The sequence below is a fragment of the Physella acuta genome, unplaced genomic scaffold (assembly GCF_028476545.2).
Source record: "Physella acuta isolate Inbredline_101_S28 unplaced genomic scaffold, ASM2847654v3 ptg001306l, whole genome shotgun sequence".
NCBI classification, from domain to species: domain Eukaryota; kingdom Metazoa; phylum Mollusca; class Gastropoda; family Physidae; genus Physella; species Physella acuta.
In genome coordinates this window covers 30,001-57,783 of record NW_026732821.1, presented here as the reverse complement: position 1 = coordinate 57,783, position 27,783 = coordinate 30,001, and the positions used below count along the sequence as shown (strand labels likewise).

Below are 27,783 nucleotides of genomic sequence, written 5' to 3'. Positions count from 1 at the left end.
AAGAAAATTATAATTATACAGAATTTTTAAAATACTATGACAGTGACCGAAAGTTTTAAGTGCACCCCCCCCCACCCTTCCGGAGGAAAAAAAGATATGAAAGAAGCTCTGGTTATATATGTGGTTTGATTCAACTATAAGACATGTTCTTTGAACAATACATTAAGACGTACAACAAGTTACCCCTCCCTAATAAGTTTCGTTGTTTGTTTTGTTTAGTAAAATGGAAAAGTTTCCAACTATCATCAGAACAAAGACGACAAAATGGAAAATATTGTGTTTACTTAATACTAATATAAATAACTGATATTTTTAGAAGGCATGGCTATTTGGCTAACTTGTTTAAGAAACATGGCTATTTGACTCACTTATTTAAAAAAAAACAATTTCTGTTACTTATTCACTTAAACTTTTGTTAAATAAACGAAGAAAAACCGATTGATTTTGGCATTGGTTTCCAATTTTTTCTGTATGCTTTATTCAAGCGAGAATCGTATACAAAATGTCCTGAAATCATTTATAAGAACCAGCTGACTACCACGTGATCAAGTTAATTACAAAAATAAAAGTTTCTATCAAGTCCAACCGTCTCAGTGAGAGATGAAGTAGAGTTTATCTGGGTTTTTTTTTCTGACTTTGTAAAGAAAGTGTGGTCAGCACTCTACTTTAGCCGTCTTTACTTTCCCCAACTTGGCTAAGAAAATCCAACAGAGTTGCATCGACTCAAATACGTGCTAAGGACTGAAGTCCAAGATCCGAATGCGAGACTTTTCGAGTTAGTAATTGAGTGCTCTACCACTAGACCATACTGTTCCGCAAATTAATTACATGCGTAATTCCAAATTTCGCTATCACAACAACCTAATACAAGTACAATTTTAAACATTTTACGCTGTGACAATGTTTCTTGGAAGAAAATTTTTAGACATCTTTTATAACCGCATTATTTAAAAACCACTTTTCAGATGCGTCGTTCTATAATTTATTCGTTGAAAAAAAAATAGCGCATGTTTTAATGGATTAGAAAAGACAATGTATGTGCTAGTTTAAACATACAAAAAAAGTACGATGAAACACCAACCATACCTAATCAGCCAATGTTAATATTGTAGTTGTAATAATAATATAATGCTAATACTCTCAAATTAATTCACTTAATCGTGTTTAATAAAACAAAACAAAAAGAATATTATGCAAGCGTTAAGAACTTTAAAAAATGATAGCAATGGGACATCGTCATCAAATGCCCCCCCCCCCCCCCCCATTGTCGCGATACCATATGTTCAGTTCGATATGAAAACGTTTTATTGTATATTAGTGTCGTTCACACCATGCCCCGACAACGTAACCTTCGCTGAACGGTTGGGTGGCCATTTAATTAATGAGCCGACCACTCGTCTTCTTAATTGTAATTACTGTTGTATTTTTTTTTCTCTAATCGTATTCAGTAGTTGGGACGTTATAATGGGTTTTTTTTAATGTGAGTCAAGTTAAGTTGGGAAGCTTTGATGGAATCGGTAGGAAGGTGGGGGGGGGGGGGGGGGATTGGCCGGTGGGTAGGCGGGTAGGGTAGACTGGTGGGTAGACGGGGGGTAGGCGGGTGGGGTTGGCGGGTGGGGTAGAGGGGTGGGTAGAAAGGTGGGTATGCTGGTGGGGTAGACGGGTAGGGGTAGGCCAACATGATAATTATGTGACTGAGAGTATGCGTTTATTAAATGGATTCATCATAATTACACATAAATAGTAATAGCTCTATTATTAATCAAGCAGCCATTGTTACAACGTAATTAAATAGTTATATAAGAAATTAAATAAGTAAATGTATTACCATACTAGAATGGATATAAAAATGGATATATAAAATGTAATGGATATATAAACAAGTAAATACAAAAATTAAGGCCATAGTAAAAACGGGCAACAAGTAAAGTAAAAACTAGATGGCTGTAAATATAGCGTAATCAAATTGACATACGCTGTAAAATAAAAATAACGAAAATTACCTGGACGGGCATGAGTAAGTCATAATTAAATAAAACATAATATATCATAATTATTAATTGGATATATCGAAACTCAAAAGCTATTTTTATAGTAATTAAATGGCTTTGTGTATAAGCGAATTAAATAGGTTTAATTATATAAAAATTAAATTGGTAAATGTAAGGCAAATACAGCAGCATTCGAAGGCGTTGGTGCGTTCACAACGTGTGACACCATTTAGGGGGTGACAAAAAAATTAAAAAACAATCGTTAATTTACTGGCAAAACAATATTTTATTTAGCAGAATTAATAAAATAGTAGGGTGGGCAGGACACTAAGCCAGAAATGCAAAAATATGTTGGAGTGGGTGGGGGTGACACCCTTCAGATACCTCACCCCGGTTGACGCCCAACCTAGTGGCGCCATTGGGTCTATACATATCTGAATTAAATGTTTGTTTTCTGTAGCAAATTAAACGATTTACACAACAGTTTCTAAAATCGGAGTTAAGAATTGTGAAACAATGGAAAATAAACAAAACAAAAATAAGGTGTTTTCTCGTTAATTGGACCGTACATTCACGAATCTATAAAAGTTTAATGTGTTGATAAATAATGGAGTAGCTCTATGATCTCGGTAGCGCCTCTAGGAATTGTCGCTGAGTCAGTGAATTTATTTCACATTGTCAGTGAATTTATTTCACATTGTTATTGACCGTTTATTTTCCATCAACCGTTTTTATTACATGGTATTTTTCAAAATAATGGCTGGTATGCTTGTATCTTGTATAAACGATAAACTATGTGTAAACTATACCAATCTTTTCGTAGCGGCTTATATTGATTTCAATTTCAATAAATGGCATACATTTTATCTTATATATATATATATATATATATATATATATATATATATATATATATATATATATATATATATAAAGAGCTTTGCCTATGAAAACAGTATGTTAATAGAGCTAAATCGTATACAACTGATGTTCATATGAAGTCGATTTTACACAAAAGGGCTCGTAAAATCCAACTTTCCTGACAAAAAAACTCGGTGTACATACAGCACTAGTGTACATGCTCGTATATACAGACAGCACTGATGTACATGTTCATGTGTACATGTGTACATACATCAATGGTGTTAATGCTGGTGTGTACAGACAGCAGGGTTGTACGTGCTTATGTGCTGTGTAAACAAATGGTAACTAAGGACATCGCTAGAGACCTCCAATCTTTCACACAAACATCTTTACACTATCCATGGTCCATATATGTTGATTTTTTTTTCTGGTGTGGCTAAGGCGTGTAGTAAATTTATCCAGGCGGAAATGACGTAATCCCATTCACAAATGATGTGTAAATACTTCATCTCCTCGCCTTCATTTATTGATGAAGTGAAATACACATATTACACACATATCAAATACTAAACACTTCATTTCCTAGGTAAGTCACCATTTAGTGTGCGTAAATATTCACCATTTTGTGTGCGGAAATATTCACCATTTTGTGTGCGGAAATATTCACCATTTTGTGTGCGGAAATATTCGCCATTTTGTGTGCGGAAATATTCACCATTTTGTGTGCGGAAATATTCACCATTTTGTGTGCGGAAATATTCACCATTTTGTGTGCGGAAATATTCACCATTTTGTGTGCGGAAATATTCACCATTTTGTGTGCGGAAATATTCACCATTTTATGTGCGGAAATATTCGTATTTCCATTTTTGCAAGTATCTGCTATTTTTAGTATAGATAAGCCCTTTCTACACATTTATATCCAATCGGTAGATCATCCTATCTTGGGCGTGTCTTTCACATTTATAAATAATCCGTACCTCATCACGTCGTGGACTTATCCCTCGTATTCCGAACACACCGTACATCCTTTTAATTTTTCAGAACACAACCACTACACTCAACCAGAAAACTCCCTCTTACACATCCACAGTCCGACCGAAAAAATCTTTCGGTGCCCTCACCCCAGCGTGTCGCCAGACAAGTTTTTCAAGACCGTGGGTGCCAGGGTTTATATCTAGAAACCGATTCTGGGAGAAATAAGATTTGGGGCCGGAAAATTGTTTTATGGTGGCCTAATTTCGTTAAGCGCGCGGACTAAGTGCGCGTCATTGAAACCGTCTATTCGATTAAGTCATCCGTCCCATACAAGTTTTACATAATTTTCTTTCCCGGGCTATCAAGTTATTCTATTTGTTTACGGTCGAAGAAATACGTAAACAGAGAGGCGGCGCGCCTAAAAAAATTAAATATTTTTCCTTAAGAAAGTGGGAGCGTTTCTTTCAACATTTTAAAAGCCAATTCTTGATATATTTTTTTCCGTTTATTTTCAATGTTGAGTTTGTTTATATTTTTAATTTATTTTCATTTATGCGTTAAGGTATTAATTGATGTAAGTTTAAAAACTTTAAATACTCAAATTTGTTTTTGTTTTTAGAAAGTCATATATGTATCCAGATGTTTAGTCTATATGGCGGATGAAGTAGATTTTAATTCGCGTAATGGCCGGGGTGTAGAAAGAGTTCAGTGGTCACACTATGTTCGGTCAACAATACTTACACGAGCAAGTGCAGGTTGAATGGACAGACATAAACAAGGGTCGTAGAAAAGCTTGAAGTACAAGTTTTAGTTGAAGACATTCTGCTTACCTATCTCGGGACATACCTTTGTGGTGTTTTTTTTTTTTTTTTTTTTTGCGGGACCATGTTTTTAGTTAGCTATTGGTGGTGATCTACACGATATGTATGGCCGTTTTTAGTTAGCAATTAGTGGCAATATGTACACAATATGTATAACCGTTTTCAGTTAGCAATTAGTGGCAATCTGTACACAATATGCATGATCGTTTAAGACACAAGAGTTAGCTTTGGCAAGCAAATTGCGGATGGGAAATTATTTATTATTAAAGATTAAACAAAAAGTGCAAACTCTGTTTTAATGTGATGAAATATCTCTGTTGAATATGGCATTAATAAATAGCTTAGAATTGTATGTTTATAGAATTTTTGTATTTTTTAAAATAAATAATAGTTTTTAAATAATCGCATAATTTATGTCATATAATTTTAATTTTTTATCAGTTAAAAGCAAAAATAGTTGCCATTTTTTTTTTTAAATTTAAAAACAATTTTTTTAAAATAAAAAATACTTTTTCCTTATTTAGCCTACTTTTATTTTTTACTAATCTTATTCTATGACCAAAAAAAAATTATATATATTTAAAATTCGCACTGTATTAATTATTTTTAATAGCGTATCGCATAATAAGGTGGGACGCTCGGCTTGTTCAGCGGCTACATATTCAGCTGCACCACCGCCAAGTCGAAACTCGCCGCTGCATTCCGCCCCTAAAAAAAAAAAAGTAATTATCGAGACTATTTTCCATAAACGAGTGCCAACATCCGGTGTGACGCCCGGTCTTGTAATACCGAATCTCCAAGGTGTAAACAAACTGAATTAGCTCCCCTCGTCCGCCTACGGTGGTAGTACTATTTACAAGTCATGGACCGTGAGGACCCCAGGCGTTGTGGGTCGGGCTCTTGAAGCAGTGCTATTGAATTACTTACTAGCTTAGTCCCGGGGACGGACTAGGTATAATTTAATATAAAAATGGTAAACGGAATAAATATTAAACGCGGTACCCGCAATGTGGCGGCGGAACCGGAAGTCTCGTGGGTGCGGTTTTTTTTTTTGGCAAGCAATTCCCGTAAAAGGCGGTCATCTTGAGTAGAGTAGTTCCCCTTGCAGCCTGAGGTGAAAGGTTAAAACCATCTAGGGAAAACTCGAGTAGGGGAGCTAATTCTGCTAATGTGTAAGGGGAGAGAAAAGCGGTAATTAATCATATCGCGGGGGGAGGGGTTGTTGCAATAAAGAAAAAAGGGGAGACAAAAATCAAAAGAACGTTGTCATATTAATCAAAACTTGGCGGTTCGTTCCACTGCAGATTCCCCGTTGAGAGCGTGAGGTTTGCCTCCCCTTTTTCCGGGCGTTTCACCCTAAGGGACAGGCTTGACCGACCGTGGAGACCCGAATCGGCTTTCGTCAAAACGTTTAGGTCGCTTCTCGGACGTCCGGGGCCATTTTGTGGCAATTAGTCGCGTAGCGGATCGACCGGCAACCATGCGCGCCAGACACAGCCGGTTTTTGAAAAAGAAAAAAAAAGACGCAGCGACCGGTGCCGGTTGAATTATCCGGTCGTTACGGGAAGTCCCCAAGCTAATTGGTTTTTCAGAGATTGCGCGGCAGAATTTTTAGGGGTCGCATTGCGATTTGATGGATCAGTTCGGTGCTCGGACGGGGGGGAGTGAGCGATCGTGTGCGATGCGCGTCCACCCCGCTGGACCGTGAGTCAACTCGATCAAATCTACATATTTAAAAAAAAATGTTGAAGACGAAATCATGCAAATAAAACATAGACGCTTAAAAAAAATTGTAGTTGTTTATTTTTTAATGTCTTGACCTTGCTCTGAATGTGCAAGAAGCTTTTTTTCCCCGAGCACTTTGTTAAAGTAGGGATTTCGAGGTGAATTCATATTCACGCATTTTGACATTCTGCACTGTTTATTTAATACTTTGAATGGTTAAATTGCTAATATAAACACCTTTATATGGTAGATTTTAATATGGCTTGTGTATGCTCTATAACAGTAGTATCCAAGGTGTCAAAATGGCCCGTGACAAAACGGCCCGGACAACACGGTCCCGACAAACGAACCCGTCAAAAGAGACCCCGTCAAACCGACCCCTTTAAAAGGGCCAACGACAAAAGGGCTCACACCAATACGGCTCCCGACATCTTAACCGTGTTGTGCACCAGAGTTTCTTCTAGGCATCGAAACACGTCTACCGCCCCCACGAACGAAGTATAATTGATATAGAAAATATATCCTTTTACCATTGTGTGTCTGCCCCCCCCCCCCCGAAATTTCAAGTGCCCCCCTTTCTCCCCCTCCCGACACACCACAGCTTGAGAGTGACGGTGACCGACACTCCAGCAGATTGAGAGTGATGGTGACGGACACTAATAGATTTAGACACTCTATTAGTCTTAGAAAATGGAGACATACACTCTAGTACCTTATGGTGATGGGGACGGATTTCATTAATTACCGAGTGAATAAATAATATTTATTAAAAATAAGATAGAAACTAAGTAAGCGGTCTCTAATTTTCATTGTAAAACAATTTTGTTTTGGAAATAGTATTCGTGTGCGAAGGCCATTTTAAATGCACCAGTACTTTCTCTCTATATTTAACAGTCTACTGTGCTTGTAAACACCCGCTTGGAGAGTCTATTATCCAATGGTGCGAAATGGAGAGTTATTTGTATATTTTCCTTTTATTTTTTGGTCTGTTTTTTGTTGTGTTGTTTAAATTACGGGTAACGTGGCTTCCCACTACATCTTCCATCACTAACATGGATCTGACTATTCACGTAGGGGTGAAAAAAACCATGTCAACAAAGGTTAACAGATGGTTATGTACATGGACAAAGCCATTTGCCAATTAAGCCTGGATCTGTAATTGGTCGGTTTTTTTTTTTTTTTGGGGAGGGGGGTTATGATACGAGCCCATTTTTAATACCGTAATGTATGCATCTGTCCCTCATGATATATCATACACCACTAAACAGTAAAAAAAATTATATCATGAAATGAAACCAATCATAATTAGGATGCGCATTGCCGAAGAGAATCGGGTTTTTATTGAAATACAAAATAACCCGAGAATTTCCGGTGCGCCTTTTTTAACTCGATCACGGAACAATTCTGACGTTAGTTTAAATAATGACCGTCGTTGAGCGGACAAAAACAATTATTTGGGGGGATGTGGGGTTGGGTTTGTTCCTGGCCATGGCTGTTCAATTGCCACGCCCAGTTTCGCATGATCGGAGAGCTAATCCCGGAAATGAAATGCTAGTCAGGGAAAAGAATTTAACGGTTCCGTTGACGCCATTTTCTTTTCACGTAGTTCGGGTTTCAGTCGACGGGGGATTTCACGGTTGGGTGATCACAGCGGTAATGTTGGCAAACACTGTTTCACGGTGATCTGATCTTTGTTATGATCTTTGTGGTGATCTTTGATATGACGGCCGGTCCTCCTTCGGGCTGTGTTGTGATCTTTGGGGTACGTCATGGTTTCCATTGTCGTACTATGTCCGTGAAAAAAAGTAATTTGACCAAGAAAGATATTTAGATGACTAAAAGGGAGGTTGAGGTTGGCATAAGGCCAGTGATAATCGCTTTGCTTTAGCACCTGCTGTGTTTAGCGGCGTGGTCGAATGGTAGAGCTTAAGAATGCTAGTATGAAAGTCTCAAGTTCGGGTTCCTGGCTAGAGCCGTAGCACGTCTCTGAGTCCACTGAACTTGGATAGGTACCTGACTCACGTTTGGGAAACTAAGGCGGCTGGGCATAGTACTGACCACACTTTCCACTTGTATGCCGAGGTCTTTGAAACAGATGAACTCTACATAATCTGCCTTATGTGTCTTGGACACGAGCGAGAAAAGATGATAATTATTAAGCTTATAATTCTATCAAACGCTAAAGAACAAACGTAAAATTATATTTACGTTGTACACAAAAAATCACATTCGGTTCAATACTCACGTGATTTAACTTAAAACAGCTTGAAACAATAAAAAAAGAAGAGATTTGTTTTTGTTTAATAAAAATCTAAATACTTTTAAAATTGGGTATTGATGACTATATTTATACCGCCATATTTTTACATCCAAGCTAAGGAGGGAGGGAGGGGGTAGAAGTGAAACATTTTGTGACAAATTAATATCAACGCGTGGGGGGGGGGGGGGGGGGGGGGCTGGCAGTCAGTAAAGTATAGACGTTGAAATATCTGTCGTTTGGCTAGAATTTGGAAAAAAAAAGTTTTTTTTTCTTTTTGTGTTCTTAATTTATTATAGAGTAAGTCATTGTTTTTTAAATCAGCATTTCAGTTTCCTCTATAGCAATAATATATCTATAAATATCTAGAAGTAAATTTTAACTGAAAAGAGGTAATTCTCCTCTGATGTATGCCTTTTCTGCTATAGCAATATTAGCTGATAATGGTCAACGTATTTAAAAATTAATTCAAGTTCTAAAAGACCTTTTTGAGTGAAAAAAAAACGTGTTAAATTATTCTCTTTGGTGAAGGGCCCTATGTGACTTTTTTAACTACATCGTAGGTATGTGTTGTTCTGACGAAATAACTAAATAAAATTGGAAGCTGTAGTAAGGTTAATGCAAATCGTAATAAAATACAACGGGGGTCCCAAAAAAAAACAATGAAACTTGAAAATCTCAAACTCCCGAATAGTTCCTTGGAAGACAAAACGAATAAAGAACAGGGTGAACACAGTGGGAGGGGGTGTGTTGGGGTGGGGCAGAGAGCCATTTGCACTGAGCAGTGTTCACACCGCACCCGGCGCGCATTCACACGTGATGAACAGCGCGCGACACCTACTCTACGCACGTTCGCGCCTGGCGTCTCGGCGCGTTCACACCGGTGCGTCTGGTGTTTGCGCGCGCTACACCATAGTACCCGGTCTCCGAGGAGGGACATAAAACGGGGGCTGCGTTGAAGGGAAGTGGTCCCAAATTTTAAGGTCGATAAAACAGTGAAATTTATTCTTTAAAAAAAATTTGGGTCTGAACAGTGCGCATAAATACTACAAGCCGAATGGTGAGATGATGAAACAGAATTGAAAAAAAAAAAAAAAAAACCTTGGACTGGAAGAGAAACGTTCGATGATTTAGTATAAATTAAGAGTAACGAAACTAAAAGTACTAGGATGTATCATGCTTGTTTTATTTTTACAGTGCATTCAAATAATGTGCTGAAAACTGTATGCTTGTGTTTTTATCTGTCTGTAAGTCGGTGTTACACATCATTTGAATGAAAGGTAGTTAGATAAATATAATGAGTAAAAACACCATTCGAAGATTCAGTACACGAAAATGTTTTGTATGTAAAGATCTGGCTGCTACTTCTTCCCGTTTATTTGATCGTTTACAAATTATTTTGAAGATATGAAAAACTTATTACAAAACCAATGTAGATCTAAGTATTTTAAAATCTTCTAAACAAAATCAAATCAACTGCTCTTTTTCAACCAGTGGTCTTGGGGTAGTAGCTTTTTCATACCACGCTTGACATCAGAGTCATGCATTGATTGTTGTTTTAGTTCTATTCAAGAAATTATCTGAATAGAATTACAAAAGTTCATATACTGAGTTCAAAGAAACAGACCAATGCGACAAATGCCCGAATGGACACTTGCCCGAATGCGACAAATGCCCGAATGCGACAAATGCCCGAATGGACACTTGCCCGAATGCGACAAATTCACGTTCGGGAAATCGGCCTTCGGGCAAGTGTCTTTCGGGAATTTGTCGTAGACCCACTTTCCCCATGAATAGCCAGGGTTAAAAAATGGAACTTTACTTTTATTTGTAAACACGTAAGTATAACATCAAATAGAGAAAGCTTAAATATTGTAATAAAACACATTTACCTTCATAATCTGTAAAACAAATAATACTATCATTTAACATTGTGTAATTTTGAATAACATTAACCACTTTTGTTTTACATATGTGCCTTTGTGTAGATTTGTACTCTATAAAATAGGTTAATTTATAGACTATGTAGGCTACCTTGATTACATTTACAACCATAGTGTTGGGTGGGCATGCACAAGCACATTTAGCTCAATATGCGATGTATGATTTACATATCCATACGCATAGACCATAGTTATAATCAAGAAGGGTAGCCTACCGACACAATCACATTTAACTCAATATGTGATTTACATGTCCATACACACAGACCACATTTATAACAAGAAGTGTGGCCAACGATCCAATCACATTTAGTTTGATATGTGAAATCTCTTGATCAGCTGTTATAATAATTTTCGTTCAAACTGAGAAAAAACCGCTTTTGCAAAAAAAAAAAAAATGGCGTCGGTTCCGTTATATCCCAAAGCGATCCAACGAGGGTGTGGGGGTGGGGGGGGGGAACGGCGAGGGTGTGAAGGGGACGGCATGGGCAGATGGGCCCAAATGAAAACGATATGCTCGAAGACTAATTACCCATCACACTCCACGGCAACAATTAAAGTTTCGTGGAAACGGGAGGCGGGGAGCGAGGGGGGGTTGGGGGGTGAGTGGGTGTGGAGGGTGGAGCCAGAGGTGACAACCCATTCTGGTGTCTAGGGCGCCGAGGTGAGTGGCGACGGGAAACGAGATATGTATGTGAAAATTGATATAGCCAGTTCTTTTTTTTCTTTTGAAACAAAAAAATTATTATTGAAGGTGGCTAAAAACATTGCCGGTTTGGAATATTTTAGGAGGGAAAGATTTTTCCAAATTAAAAATTATGTGATGCGGTTATATTTTTTTAACACCGCTGAAAAATACAGACTAATTATTCTAAGTTAATCGACAGCAGCAAATCAAAACAAAAATTGAAACAAGATTTTGTAATCTATTTTTAAAATATATATATTTTATAATGTTTATCGTAAATGTTTATTTTTTACTTACGCAGTTTCGGTAACTGATTCTATGTTTTTCGTGTTTTTCACACGCCCTGCATCTTCCGCCCCCCCCCCCCCTCCCCCCAACACACACTTTAAAGTAAATTTTAATATTTTTTTTAATGCAAAAATAAAATTCTAAAAAAAAAGTAGGCTACCTTTAAAAAAATATAATAATAGAAAACGGAAAAACACTAAGATTAAAATAAGCTTCTGCTAACATTGTTATCCATTCAAGTGGAATGAATTGTTAAAACAAATCTCACATTTTTATTTTATCGTTTAGCGCTTCCAAACTACTTGGTTGGGATAGTAAAGTGAGGGTTTACCACGTCAAGCTTGTATTGTTATTTTCTCAGAATATTTTGATAATGAAATAATGTTACAGAATCATTAAAAAAAAAAACAACTGATTTATATTTAGAAACGTTTGTTTTAATTATAATTTTTTAAAACCATTTTTTAAGTACTATATTATAAGATAAGTAAAAATTAGAATTAGATCTAAATACCAAAAAATACTGCTTGCAGTTAATCTATATTTTTGGTTCGCATTTTAACCAGAGCTGAGATACATGTTTGTTTTTTAAATTGCTAATTACGATTGAATGTTTTGCCTTTGATATAATGCATCAACATCAAGATATGAAGAATATATTACAATATCAAAGATAAAAGTAATTCTAATTTCATTAAGGAATATATTTCTAAAAAAACGTGTGAAATAAAGTAGTTAAAAATATAAATAACACATGGAAATAAATCATGTTTTGTTTAATTTTGTTCATTCTTTTCAGCGATTGGTAACAATAAAAAAATAAAAATAATTAGTCGTAGCTTTAATAAACACCAGAGGCTCCAAAAATAGTTTTACGTCACGGTAAATTTTAAACATCAAAACAAAAATTATAATTCATATTTTCTAAATAGCGGTGGCATAACTAGCGATTTTTTGTCACTTTAAATGTAATTGCTTTCATTTCTTTCTTCCTCGTTTTCTTTTTTTTTTCTCTTTTCAGAATTATTCCTGAGGCTTTAATGATATCAATCACATTTTTGTCCGATTATAATTCAGAAATTTGTTGTTTTTTTTCTATGCAGATAATGATGCACGGTACAGACAGCCATACACACCACCACATACATCTTCGGGATTACATCTTCTGGGTGAGTAGTGTGTTGTTTGCTGTGTCAGTTATTTATAGATCAGTCGGTGTGTTTAGGGTTTGTGTGTCAGTTACTTAGAAAACAGGGTTGTAATGGGAGTTGTGTGTGTTTCATGGCTTGGGGTGTCAGCTTTATAGGATTTGGGTGTGTGTCGTGGGTTGGTGTGTTAATTTTATAGGATTTTGGTGTGTTTCGGGGGTTGGTGTGTTAGTTTAATGGGATTTGGGTGTGTGTCGTGGGTTGGTGTGTTAGTTATTGATAGAATAGTGTAAGATGGGTGTGTATTGTAGGTTGGTGTGTCAGTTACATAACGGTACAGCGTTTGTAATTGGTGTCAAAACTTTTTACCTTCAACATTTCGTCAATTATTTTTTTTGTTGACACTTTACCCGATAGTCTTATTCTATTTTATTTGTTGCTCTAACAAAATATGCACATGTTTCTGTGTGTGTTTTTGCGCTTGTATTTCAATGTGATTGTGTGTGCATGTATGAGTTCTTTCCCTTTGATCTCCGCATCTGGGAAAAAAAGCAAATGCTGTACTATTTCTATCTCATATAACTTCGTCAGCCTAAAAAAAAAAGTCATCTAAAAAAAAACGTAGGAAAAAACTGCACCCGATATATGCTGCAATATTATTGTTGTCTTTACCCTCCTCATCTTCATCATCGCAGCGGTTTCCACCAATCCATCACACACCCCCTCCTCAGATTGTGAAGAAAAAAAAAAAATTCAGCCAGAAGTCAGGGGAAGTAATCATGATAATGACAGAGGGAGGTAATCTAAGACCATGATCGATATTACAAACGGGAAACGCCGTGTAACATCATCACTAATCTCCCTTGCTAAGGGCTCAGCCCGGTCTGAATCCAACCCTTCTTCCAGCGAGTCTTGTGGGAGTCGGTCCCAGCCTTTGAAACTAACCAGACCCGGGACCAGCGCGCATCTAATTTTTGCAGGGGGGTCGCCAAATCATTCTATTTCTGCGAATTTTCCGGGAAGCAAATAAAGAGAAACAGACTACAAACTGGGGAATTTATTTGATAAACGCCCGATAAATAAATAAGCAGGATTGCGGCCCCTTGTATTGATCAAGGGGAGGTCATCCCTGCCAGAAACCGCCGGTTGTCTCCCGTGGGATTAGTACCAAGTAATTGTAGATTTGATGCGTGATGGACTACTTGGGATACACGTCTGTGGCCGTAAGGACGAAAGGGGGGTGGGGGTAGGATTGTCACACAGGGAGGATTGGGAGGGGGTGGGTCGGTTGTGGACGGGGGCACGTGCAGGCACGTGTTAGTAGTTGAGTACGCATGTCATTGAGAGAACGTTTTAACCTTGGGGACAGGTTGTGGAGAGTTATTTCAAGTTGATTCTGTTTTTGGTACTTGTGGGTCTGATGTCAGGGACCACACAGAGTCGCATAGTGATTTTTTTTTTATTTTGTTGATGTAACTGTTAGGTTTAGGGTCGGGGCTAGTGTGAGGGTGGGAGGCAATACAGTGTCGTATGGAGTTTTGTTATTCTAGCGGGCGTCGCTGTTAGGGCTAGGGTCGGGGTTAGTGTCAGGCTCGCCGGTTGGGTGTGGTGGGGTGGTGGGGGGTGGGGGGGGGGGTGGGGGTGGCAATACAGTGTGGAGTTTTGTTATTCTGTCTAGGCCTAGGGTCGGGGTTAGTCGTGTTCGACGGCTGGGGTGTGTGTGGGGGGGGGGGGGGAGCATACATTGTTGTATGGGGATTTTTTATTCTGTCGGTATCGCTGTTAGACCTATGGTCGGGTTTAGTGTGAGGTTAAAATTTATAATAATGGTTATTGAAAAGTTTACAGTAGAACTGACAAACTACTAAAAATATTTGTATGAATATCGACTAATAGATACAGGCCTACAAAAATAGTCTTATTTCTTTCATGAGTTTTGGCATTTTTACCATTTTTTTTTGTATTTTAATTTAAATTTGAAATATCATAATATTTAATGACTGATTTTTTTAAAGTACTTATTAACACACTAAATTTAAGTGGTTTTAATATCAAGGAATCAGTTTAACTTACTAAAATTAAGAACGAAGAAGAAGAAGAGTTTAACTTAGTTAAATATGTATTATAACATGCCACATCTCACAAAAAAAAACTGAAATTAAATAAAATTTAAATTTAACTGAACAAAAAAAAAATCAAAGATAACACTTTTTAACAGTAAACTACATTGTAATAAAAAGGTTCTCGCCTCTGTGTATATAAGTAAACGACTTAAATGAATAGCAATATGATAATGCGATAATCTCATCAAAGAGATGAAAACTGCTTACTAACAGGAAAAGAACACAAATTCTTATCTCAGCCTTAGTCTTTACTTAACTCATTTTGTATTTTTTAAGTGATTACTTTAGAAATGTAAGTTAAATTATAGAAACTAAAATTAATTATCTTAAATGAGTTAGAAAATACTAATAAACTGTTTGAGCTTTTACAACGCCAAAAGAACAAACAAAAAAATCTACAAACAATTGCAACTTTTTAGCCTACTAAATCACAACTCCAAAAACTGCAGATTAGCGCAATTTTTTTTTGAAAACGGGTTGCAAAGTAGAATATGTTTGCAACAACTTCCGATGCTTTGAAATTTGCAAGAAGTAAATCTACAACAGTGCACCTTTAAGACCGTACAACTAGCCACACTACACCTTCATATTTTGAGGTCACAGAAACTGATGAACTCTCCTTCATCTGTTCCATCGAAAGCCAGGTCAAAAAGTGTAACTTTACAATAGTCTCATTACAGTCCATTTCTAACTTGAAATCCAAAAATGGAAAAAAAAAAGTTGGACCAATAAATTGACCCTATTCTACATATTCTCAAACGTAAAACATGAAACGTTTTTTGACCAATCGCTGGATGATTTTATCTCAAGCATGAACGGCATTACACTTGCTTTAACTCTTTCCGCCCTAGTATAAAAAATTAGCTAGTCATTTTTGCTTACTTCTACAGCCTCCCCCCCCCTCCCTACTGCTTGCAACCCCCACCCCCATCAAACATATCATTTCGGTAATGCATCACAACAGGAGCATACTCTGAACCGCAGGAGTAGAGTAAACGGCCATTACTATGTCCACGGAAACCGGAAGTCTCAAAGGTCACGCGCAGCGAACAAAGCCCCCACTCGATTGATTTGTTGTCTGAAAACCTTTATGAAGTAATGCACCGTTCGGGCGCACTGAGGATAAAAAAATAAGATTTTTTTTTCGTCCTCTGGTTACAAAATATATGGGCAATTACATTAATTGCTTCTTTCAAAATATATTATGGGTTGGTCTTGAGCGTCGGCAGTCGAAACCACAAGGGGGCGCTACTCGTTTTTTGTTCTTTTTTCCCCACAACCCCTGTTCTACTGATGCCAGCGCTTTGAATGCGGAGAAAAAAAAACCCATTGAATGTTTTAAAATAATCGTACGGAGCCACTAGGAACAGCGGACACTTTGGGGAATCAGAACGGCGAAATGTAATTATTTTTTAGGACGTTTACTCAAATATGGCTAACCTTTTGATGAACTGGATCAACCGTAGCTTTTCCCTTGAGCGAGCGAGTAGGTTACCGCAAAACGAACAAGGGAGGAAGGGGGGGGGGGCGCTTCATTGATTTGACGTATAACAAACAGGCAGTCTCATCGCATGCAATTTTTTTATTTTATTTCTCCCTGAGTATTGTTTCGTTGTTTCGCAATTGCGGTGCATTTTTTAAATTAAAATAAACGAAAAAAAAAATCCATTATGAGATAGGTTGTACCCATATGAATACATAAATGCATAATTTTTATATAATTTTTTTTTTTTTTTTTTTTTTTTTTTTTTTTTTTTGCGAAACGTTAGTTGGACACCAATTAGGCAGATTCGGTTGATGGGAATGCATTTTCTCTCTAGCGTGTAGCGGCGTGTCTGTTTGAAACTGCAAATTGACATTGACAGTGAAGTAAATAGATTTGATAGCCCTACGACACATGACCTTTTTAACCCCCAAAATTTAAAAAAATATATATACATTACGTATGAGTAATAGCCCTTGCCAATATCGGAAATAGACTAGGAATGGTTGTAATTATCATAGAAGGGTAATCATCTGTTGATCATTTGTTTGAAATAATTAAACAAAAATAGATACGATATTAAAGTTGACGGAGCGAAGATAGGGGAGTTCTGATGAGGCTATTTTTTTAATGAGTGGAATGATGTCAAAATTATAACGTAAGCTGATAAATGAACTGCTGTGAGATATCATTTTAAACTGCTGTAAACTGTCACTTTAACATTGCATAGGATTTAGCTCCTAGCTCTTATTTATTTGCCTATGATAATGGATATAAGAAGGAACATCATCATCATCATTTTCATCATCATCACCACCACCACCATCATCATCATCATCATCATCATCATCATCATCATCATCATCATCATCATCATCATCATCATCATCATCATCAACATCAACATCATCATCATCATCATTTCATTCCTTTGGAACCCATGTGAAGCAGAGGGAACGAACCACGTAATCTTTACAATACTAGATCTAAATGATAATTCATATTTTATTTTAAGCTTAGGCAACCTTAAATTAAGTTGCTTGTTTTTAAAAAAAAACATTTCAGTTTAATTTAATTTAAACGTTTCCTACTCTACCTCCTAAAAGAAATTTAATATTTTGTATTCAAAATTCGAAAGCACAAACTAGCGATGACTATTTTGTACTCAGAGTCAAAGAGAATATAGTCCAAAGCTGAATTCCAAAGCCCGGATTGAACGAAGGACGGTCATTTCATTCACATAATTGAATGTGCAAAGAACTTCCGCGACAACTGACGCCGAATGGGGAGCCGCCATATTGATATTAGATTTATATGGAACTAACCTGATTTCTGGAACCTGAAGAGCTCTGGTTCCGTGTGGGCCTGACAAGAGGGGGGGGGAGCCGGATTGGGGGAGGAGTGAGGAGAATGGGGGGGCTTGGCCAGACTCGAAGCCAGACTCGAAGACTGAGGGGGCACCTAAATTAAACGCCGGGCTCCCTTTGCCAGCCCGTCAAGCCGAGGGAGCCTGCAGCAACAATGGCCCAGGGAGGACTTATTAAATAAAATTCCAATTAGGCCAGGCCCGGGCTGGCAACCAATCAATCAGCCGTGTTCCGTGTATACTTTCTGTTAAGCCCTTCAAGATGTTTGCTCGGCCGGATAACCCAATTACCGCCGGGGGCCGGTGTAGGATTTGCGTTTCATGACAGGATTAAATGTACGTTGGAATCTTAAGATTTGAAATGCTGATTTCTCCTCCTCCATCCATCCCTCCTGTCTGCTGCCCTGTTCAGGAACTGGGACCTTACAACAACTTCTCCCAGATCTGAGTTCTTGCTTTCTGAGTAAACGATAGCAAGACATTGGCTTGTGTTATTCTAGCACTACACATACACTTCCTATATGGTTCAGTTTTAAAATAAGTTGATATATAAATATATATTGTAACATCTCATATATATATATATATATATATATATATATATATATATATATATATATATATATATATATATATATATATATATATATATATATATATATATATATATATATATATGGTTAATGTTGTATTATTGTAGCTGTTTTATATTGTAGACCGGATGGTTTTTCATCTCCTTGCAAATGTAAGTCACGTGTGAAACATCGATCTCGATCGGTACAAACAACGAAATAGAAACATAAAGTAAATTTAACGTACATTTTCACAATGCTGTTTGATTTTGAATTAAAACATGTACTGGTCTCGTCAGGCTATTGAATCGCACTTCGTATTCATGGTGCAAGTACATACTACTGTAAATAGCTTTGTGCGAAGTTTTAGAACTATTTAAAGTGAGCTGCACTTATCTAGTAAAAATATTTACAACAATCTATCAATGTGGGGGCCTAATACATATTCTAAGACATGTAATTTCAGTAGATGCAATTATTTGTATTTTTGAAAAGTAGATACTTCCGTTAAAGTATCAAGAGATTTATAAAAAAGATCTGAATTTTAAACTAAGAAGAGCCTATTTTTAAATTGTTTTTTTTTTAAGACGCAGATCTTTCTTGACTTGCCTTGAAGTTACCCATGTGCAAGTGGGCGCTTAGTTTTGTTTTTAATGCTGTCAGTTTGATTTCACGCCCCCAGGAGCTAAACCTACAGCCCGGGGGTAGCCTAGCCTACTGTCGTGGGATAGTCTTACGCCAGAGGGTGGGATGGAGGAAAGTGTTGACAGTATTCAAATAAGGGCTGGAGTTGCGATGTCGCGTCGGTGTTTTCTTTAAACATAAGGGGAGCTGCAGAAACAAGAGGGGGAAGGGGAAAAGGGGGGGGGTGGGAGAGAATGAAAGGACAACTTGGACAGGTTGAGGAGAGAGAAGGAGGGGGGAGGGCATTGAGCGTGTAAAAATATTTCGACAAAGATTAACGTCGGTGATGGGGGGTGTATCCGGGTTGTTTTGTAAAAAAATAAACGGTTTCAATTTTTTATTGCTTTAATACATTTTATGGTTTAAAAATCTAAAAAAGTAAAAAAGAAAAACGTTACCCTTTCGAACCTGTGAGGTTAGGGTCTGATCTAAAGCTAAAACTAGAGTCGTTGTTAGGTTTGGAGAAGTAAGAGTAAAGTTCCCTTTTCGAACCTGACGGTCCATGGGACAAGTGAAATAGAGTTCACCGTGACCTCGGCAAATGAGAGGATAGTGTGGTCAGCACTATGCCATGGCGTTACTTTCTCTGACATACACATCGGAGCTGGGTTAACTCAGGGACCTTCTACTGACTTGAACCTGGATTCAAACTCTAGACTTTCTGGTTAACAGTCAAGCGCTCTATGGCTACAGTACTTGTTGAATCTTTTCTGTCATGTGTGTATCAAGACTACCGATGTCCGATAAACCTAAAGCCTACAACCATCTTTACCAAAAGTTGTGTCGATGTAAGCTTTTAGACTTGGTACAAAGGGGCAAATATGTCTGATTCTCTGACTTAGGTACAAAGGGGCAAATATGTCTGATTCTCTGACTTAGGTACAAGGGCAAATATGTCTGATTCTCAAGACTGACTTAAAAGGGGACGGTGTGATCGGCATTTTACCCAGTGTATTTATTTTCTCTTAATCGAGTCAGGTACCAACTACATCTAAGTGAACTCGCATCCGTGATCTGAACCCAATAATTTCTGGTTACTACACGGGTGTTCTTTACACATTAGAAAACTATAATTAGGATTACGAAATATTCAGTTGTCTGTCAAAACACGTCAAGAAAATGTTTTTTTTTTTTGTTTTTTTTTGTTTGTAAGAAAATTCATTTTCATTGAAAGATAAAAAAATGTTCCCCTTAAAATTTAAAATCAATTCAAATTTAAAAGCCTTATCTAAGACGAGATTTTCCTATTTTAGATTTTTTTCCCAGCCGGATTTGATCTCCGACCGTCCCAGGTTGTGGACACCTCATTTCCAAGAGATATATGTAATTTAATAGACTGTAACGGCCTGTTTCAACGGGCCATGTTTTATACAAGAAGTTGACCCCTCGAGAGAAGATCTTAACAACTTTATTACGCCGACAACAATTCCTTGCAATTACTGTCATGCTTTGATAAATAAAGAGGCCGCTTATGATTTGGAAGAGGAAACAAAAAAATCAGCTCAGGCTATTTGTGTGTGTGAGAAAGGCAAATTTATGAACCGGAAGCATAAGGAGGCTGCAATTTTTGACCCTGTGGAATGCTTGTCAAATAAAGATGCTGATGGGAAATGTAAATTGTGTAAATGAAAGCATAAATCTTTCATGTTTTTGTCACCGATTTGTTTAGCAATCGTGTTACCGTAAATAACACAATAAATAAGCGGGCGAACACTGTATATTTATTAATTATAATAGGGGCGACATTTCTTAATAGAAAATTTATTTTAAATAAAATTAATATATTTTTTAAAAATATGCTTGTTAAATATATTTATAACATTTTAAAAAATAACATATGTATGAATATTTTTAATTCTCCAAACTAGATAAAAATGTGCATAATTATTTTAATATTCAATCTAAAATTAAATTGTAAATAACTTGTAGATCAAGATTTCCTATTTATAAATCATAATATTTGTCTCATAAAGAGACTAATTTCATGTTTTTGAATGGCTGCAAAAAATATAATAAATATTTTTTTAATACATTGAAAACATGGCTTACAATTATAATTTTTATCTGGCAATGGAAGTACGTTCATACATGCAAACTTAGGATTTTTTTCTGTTGTGTAAATAAACGCTGTATGAAATATTTCCTCACTGTAAATAATTGTCGAACCCAGACGTTCTCGCCATACAAACAATCATCTCAATCCTAGACACTCCTGTTATGTTAATATTTTTTTTAACCCGAATCAAGTCGAGTTGCGAACCTCATTAATTGCGTCTGAAGAGTCGAGTCTTGGCCTGCGTCAGACCTCGTCTTGATTGCATCATGAGATTCATTTTGATTTAAAAATAAGAAATTAGAATTTAGCTGTATGTAATTTTTGTTTCAAATTTTACAGAAATAGAAAAAAGCAGTGACATTTTAAAAATGATTTTAAATAGAAAAAAAAACAGATCTGTAAAACATTCATGTATAGTTTCAAACTTGTTTCTTTGTTTTTTTTAAACTCTGTTTTCATATAAACTATGTATTGCATGCAGAGTTTCTTCCAGGCATCTCTTCGGGGGGGGGGCTGAGCCCCCCCCCCCCCCGAAGAAATTCTACAGCCCCCCCCCCCCGAACGAGATGAAATTTATATAGTGAACATACACTTTTACTAGTGTCCGTCCCCCCGAAAAATGTTGACCGCCCCCCCCCCCTCGAAAATATCAAGTGCCCCCCCCCCCCCCCCCCGGAGAAAAAAGTCTGGAAGAAACACGGATTGCTTGTGTTTGAAAATGCTACAACTTTATTGATAAATAAAATAACATGATAAATATTACCTTTGAAATATGCAATGTGACAATATTACGAAATAAAATAATACCATACTATTAAGTTTGAAATCTGTATTACCACATTAATGAAGAATAACATAATGATACAATACAACCTTCGAAATCTGCAACACCACATTATTAAGAAATAACATAATGATACTATATATAAGCTTTGAAATGTTAAAATGCCAGTGTTACGTTTTTTTTAAAAAATATTTTTTGATAGATTTACATTAATTCATTAATTCGTAATTCTATGCCGGAATTTTTTTGCGCCCGACCCCTTCCTTATATCAGCACGGTGTATATACGTGTAAAGTAAAGATGATATTATTATGATCTATCGACTCTGCCCATCTCTGCCCCCACCTAGTGACTCCACCACCGACTCCAAGGAACCGCGCGGCCCGTATTGACAAATGCTAAGCGTCAAGCGCGATCCTTTTAGAGATGGCAAATACATTCATGAACTTACCGAATGTAGATTTTTGTCTAGCTTTTTTTTGTGAGTGTATATTGTTGTCATCTGAATAATCAAAACACATTTGTACTCTCATCCACCTTTTTTCCGATTCTAGTAAATGTTTTATATGGTTTTTTAATCTAAGGATTTTATACGTCTTTTAATTATTGCATCTACCTGCCTTTTTCTAATTAAAATTAGATCTGTTTAAAACACCCATGAATAAAGAATAAAGCTTTTTATTATTTAAAGAAAGATCCTTAGTTTAACTTTTCTAAAGCTTGTATCAGCGACAGTGGCGTATGCGGGGGGGGGGGTAGGGGGGGGGGGAGGTCATAACCCCCCATAGACCCCTCGGTATATATAAAAAGTATGAGGGGGGTGCAAATCAAAAGTTTGAGGGGGGGGGGTGCAAATCGAAAGTTTGAGGGGGGGGGGGAGGGGAGGGTGCAAATCAAAAGTTTGAGGGGGGGTGCAAATCAAAAGTTTGTCCCCGGGTAAAAATTGGAACCCCCCCCCCTTGAGACGATCCTGGCTACGCCACTGATCAGCGACAATATATTGAATGACCCTTTACAAACGACTGTTTCAGGACAAAGGTGAAAATGGGCAGTTGACCAAAGTAGGCTAAAAAATATTCTGTTGGCTAATAGCACTTTTTCACATTATTTTTCATTATTTTCTATCATAGTTCACATTATGCTTAAAGTTGTCGTTTTCTATTTGATAAAATATATTAAGTTAACAAAAAGAAGAAAAACTGCCATTTTCGTTTGTTTGTTTTTAAATGACATTTATTGTCTACTTACCTTTCTAAAAAAACTAAAACTACAAACTACACACAACTGTATGTTCTTTTGTGCTAATGTTAAATCGTGACCACACCACCCCATCCGGCAAAAAAAGTATACAAATAGTGTAAAATAAAATGCTAACACTGCAACTAATTAATCTTCAGGACTCCCCTACAAGATGTACCAACACAGTCACGACAGTTCCGTCAGCCCGGAGAAGAGAAAACAGCGACGAATCAGGACGACGTTCACCAGTGCCCAGCTTAAAGAACTCGAGAAGGCCTTTGCTGAAACTCACTACCCCGATATCTACACGAGGGAGGAGATCGCCATGAAGACGGACCTCACGGAAGCAAGAGTTCAGGTAATGTGTTACACATCTAGACATCCAGGCCTGGACTGGGCCGCCGGTCTACCGGGAAAAATACAGGTGGGACCCAAGGGGAAATATCCTGGAGGCACCAATGAAATAATTTCGGAAAAAGATCTCGGTGGGCCCCTAGGAAAAGATACCGGTGGGCCCCTGGGAAAAAGATCCCGGTGGGCCCCTAGGAAAAAGATCCCGGTGGGCCCCTAGGAAAAAATCTCGGTGGGTCGCTAGAAAATAATCTCTGTGGGCCCCCCAGAAAGAGTACTGTAATACTCCTATTAGTGCTTTGGTTTAAAATAAATAATTTGTTGGGATTTCTCTATGATACCATTCCCTCATACCAAGGCGTACAATTCAGATTTTGACGGAGAAAAAAATGCACAATGAATATTGCAATCTGGTGTTGGGGGCCCGTTTTAAAATGTCCCTGGCCTCTCCGACACAGCCAGTCCACCACTGTAGACTACTGTCCCTCTAGAAAGTGCGGATGTGCAGTATTCTGAAAATACCACGCTGTAGTTTCATTATTGGTATAACAGATTAATTTTATTTTTAAAAGTCGATTCAGTTTTTTGTTTGTTGAGGGGAATGTTGCTTGTAGATTAGCCCATACAAATATAGTGAAATCTGCGTTGTCACAGACAGGGCCATATAGTGTCGTATCTAGGTGTATCTCTTTCCTGCTGTCCAAGGTTACGGCTAGGCGTGGAGTTAGATTCAGGGCTAAGATCAGGGTTAAGGTTACTGCTAGAGTAAGGGAGTGAGAGCTTGGTTTAAAAACCAATATATGGGTTAGGATAGCAAAACCCAGCAAGAGAAAACTTTGATATGTGTTGCTGGGTGTGTTATAAAAAAAAACAATATAGAAATAACCAACTCATGAATTGTATAAACAAGTAACAAAACAACTCGACTGGCGTTTTATAAACTTCTAAGTAAAGTTTGGAAGAGTACATGGCATAGTTTGAGTTGATGATGGCAGTCGAATTGTGAGTGGTTGTCCGCTTTTCTAAAGTAGATTAATGAAAATATAATGAAAATATAATGAAAATATAATGAAAATATAATGAAAATATAATGAAAATATAATGAAAATATAATGAAAATATAATGAAAATATAATGAAAATATAATGAAAATATAATGAAAATATAATAAAAATATAATGAAAATATAATGAAAATATAATATGTGACCCGACGCGACCGCCAGTAACAACATTGTTGGCTGCCTTAAAATTCGTGCTTTAAAAAGTGTTATTAAAACGGTATTTTAAAAAAAATAAAACATGAGGCAACGCTCTATGAAGAAGAAAAAAAGATAATTTAAATTTAATTAAAGTCAGTTAAAATTATGCGAAACAAAATTAAAGATCCACAAGAACAGAAAAATCAAAGCTGTAAAATATTTAATAAATAATTTTTGTTCAGAATTTTTTTTTTAATTTAAAAAAAAAAGCCGAATTTTAATTAACTTTGGGTTGTTTTTTATTATCTCCCTTTAGGTTTGGTTTCAAAATAGGCGAGCGAAATTCAGGAAAATGGAAAGGATGAAGCAACAATCCCAGAGCAACTCCAATTCTGGATCGTCCTCTGTCAAACAGGAGCCCAGCAGCAACAGCGGCGGCAGCAACAATAACAACAGCAGCAGCAACAACAACAACAGCAACAACAACAACAGCAACAACAATAACTCCGCGTCGGCGAACAATAACAATAACATCAGCAACAAGGAGAAAGTGAAATCCATCGCTCAGAACGATGACTCACACTCACACAGTAAGATTTTTGTTTTGTTAAAGATTCCATATTTTAGTTAGTAATGGCAGTGATAGGTGAAGGGTAGTGGAACAGAGGGGTGGCAGTGGTAGAGCAAATCGTCGGTAATAATAGTAGTATAATGTAGTAAGAGCTGTATATGTGTAGTTGTTAGGGGCGTGATTTTGTCATGATGGAGAGATTTCGATTGTTTTCTACACACACACAGGCACACTTAGACATAGGGGCTATATATATATATATATATATATATATATATATATATATATATATATATATATATATATATATATATATATATATATATATATATATATATATATATATATATATATATATATATATATATATATATGCATATGTGTGAGTGTGTGTTCCAACGTGCTTTTTTTCTCTAACGTTAAGCTCTAATCTCACGTTATTTTTAGCGCTAGATCCAGATTTCGTTAATCCTATCTTTAAGTTTTTAAATAATTTTGCCGTTTTTAAGTATTGTTTTAACTTTATTTTAACTTTTTTTCCCCCCAGATCAAGTCCATGGTAGTCACGAATCAAAATGGAACTCTCCAGTCTCACAAAACCCTCAAGGCTTAAGTAAACAAAACCACTCCCACAATGCACCTCCGCCATCTTTACACGGCCCGTTCTCCGGTATTCTGGGCGGGCCCGGGCATGACTATCACTCAGTGAGTTCATTGGACAAAAATACTGCCTTGGCTAATGGGCTCTTATTTTGATATGGACTGAATCACAGCCACAATCAAAACCACAACATATTCAATCCAACGTCATTGGATATTGTATTTTAAAAATGCAATATTCAATTTTGAATGTAACTTTTAATATAATGATAAATAATGATTTTTTAAAAGTGTAAAACAAGCCTATTATTTTAAAGGATTTTAGAAGACTTGGTGATTGGAAAATCTGCTATATGACCCTCTAAGCTTAAAATGTGACATTTGGATTTTAATCAAGTTCGCAGCTTTTGAAACTTGATATTTGAAGGCGTGAGGTCTATACTGTACCGCTGCATTTGTGTTTTGTTTTGGGTTTTATTTTCATGTTAATAAACACACGTTTTTAAGGTGTTTTTTTCAGGGGGAGGGGAGAGGGGGGGGCAGTGAAAAGTCACACAGAGTTTGTATTTATTTTGTATTTAGCAAGCAACGAATAATTACATTGTCAAACCACTGTAGTGGGAGTTCATTTTTACATAAAATATTGTCTTTAGCTGTTCATCAGTTTTGAAATCAATTTTAGCAGTGTAAGCCTCTAGATCTGGCTACTTAGCTTTAAAGCACATATTTAATTGAAAGTTAGACTAATAGGCTTTATAAATTTAGTTGTAAACCAGTATTTAAGAAATTGAATATTTAAGATATTTTATCTTAATTTTTTTTTTTGGTAACTTGCTGATAAGGTCACTACTTCAATGCACATTTAATTTGCTAGAATTAATGTATCGACGATTGGTTTGTAATATAAACCCTAATGAATAAACCTAGTGTTTCTTCCAGACTTGTTTTCTTCGGGGGGGGGGGGGAGGAAGAGGACGGGACACTTAAAATTTCCGGGGGGGGGGGGGGGGGCGGACACTGGTAAAATTAAATATTTTCTATATAAATTGTATTGTGTGTCTTCCGGGGGGGGGGGGGGGGGGTTGCTTGGGAACTCTGAATAAACCTAATTATTAGCCCTTACATTGCAATGGTCAAGATACACTTTCTTGCGTGACCTCTGCATAGGCACTGTCCATAAACACAACAGAAATGGGCGGAAGAACGTGTGACTATTTTCACGATGCTAAACAACTAAGCTCAAGCTGTGTACAACATGTGTGTAAATAAGATTTTGTGTGTGTAAATAGCCTACTTGTGTTGAATACATATCAGTATTTTAATTATCGTTTTCACAACGTTGTACTTCGGTCATTAATGTTTTATATTAATCTAATCAGCATTATACTATGATTATACAACTGCCATCAGCATTTCTGCAATCAGTATTGATTTAAAATAATTAGAATAATTGAAATTTTAACATTTTTATTTTTGCAAAATATCATATTGAAATAAGTTTGTATAGAACTTTCGAGCCAGCATAGTTTACCAAACTCATAACCTTCTAAAAGGCCTATAAATTATGTGTCCATTGTGATTAAGTTATTTAGCAATAAAAAATAATATATTTTCTTTCTGTTTGTGTTTCCTAGCTCAATTAAACAGATGTGAATTAAAAATAGCAGGTATTGAATCATCGAAAACAAACATCAAATCGTTACCAAGATATAAAATTGAAATTTAATCAAAAAGGATTCAATTTCATTTATCGTTTTTGAACAACTATTTTGTAGGTTTGTTTAAAATATTTTTCCAAGCTAATTAATTGCAAAAAAAAAAGCTGTTCAACGCAAAACTATATAGCACGTCCGCTATTTTAAACACTAATTTTATTTTCCAACGAACGTCACTTAACGACACAATACGTTTTTTTAAAACCATTTTACCACGATATGGACTAAATGCTAATTTGTCACATAACAAACAGTCAAATTATTCCCTTCCGCACTAAAACAGATAGGTGTATGCCTTTTGTTTGAGAGGGTATCTACATTTTGGTAAAATGTGT

At 36.6% G+C, this 27,783-nt stretch overlaps 1 protein-coding gene across 1 annotated transcript in view; it reads left to right on the top strand.

Moving 5' to 3' along the window:
- Positions 1 to 26,196, top strand: part of LOC131958243 (paired mesoderm homeobox protein 2B) — a 32,087-nt gene extending 5,891 nt beyond the window's left edge. Inside the window, exons 2-5 of the mRNA XM_059323160.1 lie at positions 12,659 to 12,724; positions 23,169 to 23,368; positions 24,879 to 25,152; positions 25,681 to 26,196. Coding sequence (XP_059179143.1) covers positions 12,659 to 12,724; positions 23,169 to 23,368; positions 24,879 to 25,152; positions 25,681 to 25,889 — 749 coding nt within the window. The 3' untranslated portion in view covers positions 25,890 to 26,196. The remainder of the gene's footprint in view (positions 1 to 12,658; positions 12,725 to 23,168; positions 23,369 to 24,878; positions 25,153 to 25,680) is intronic.
- Positions 26,197 to 27,783: the final 1,587 nt, after the last annotated feature.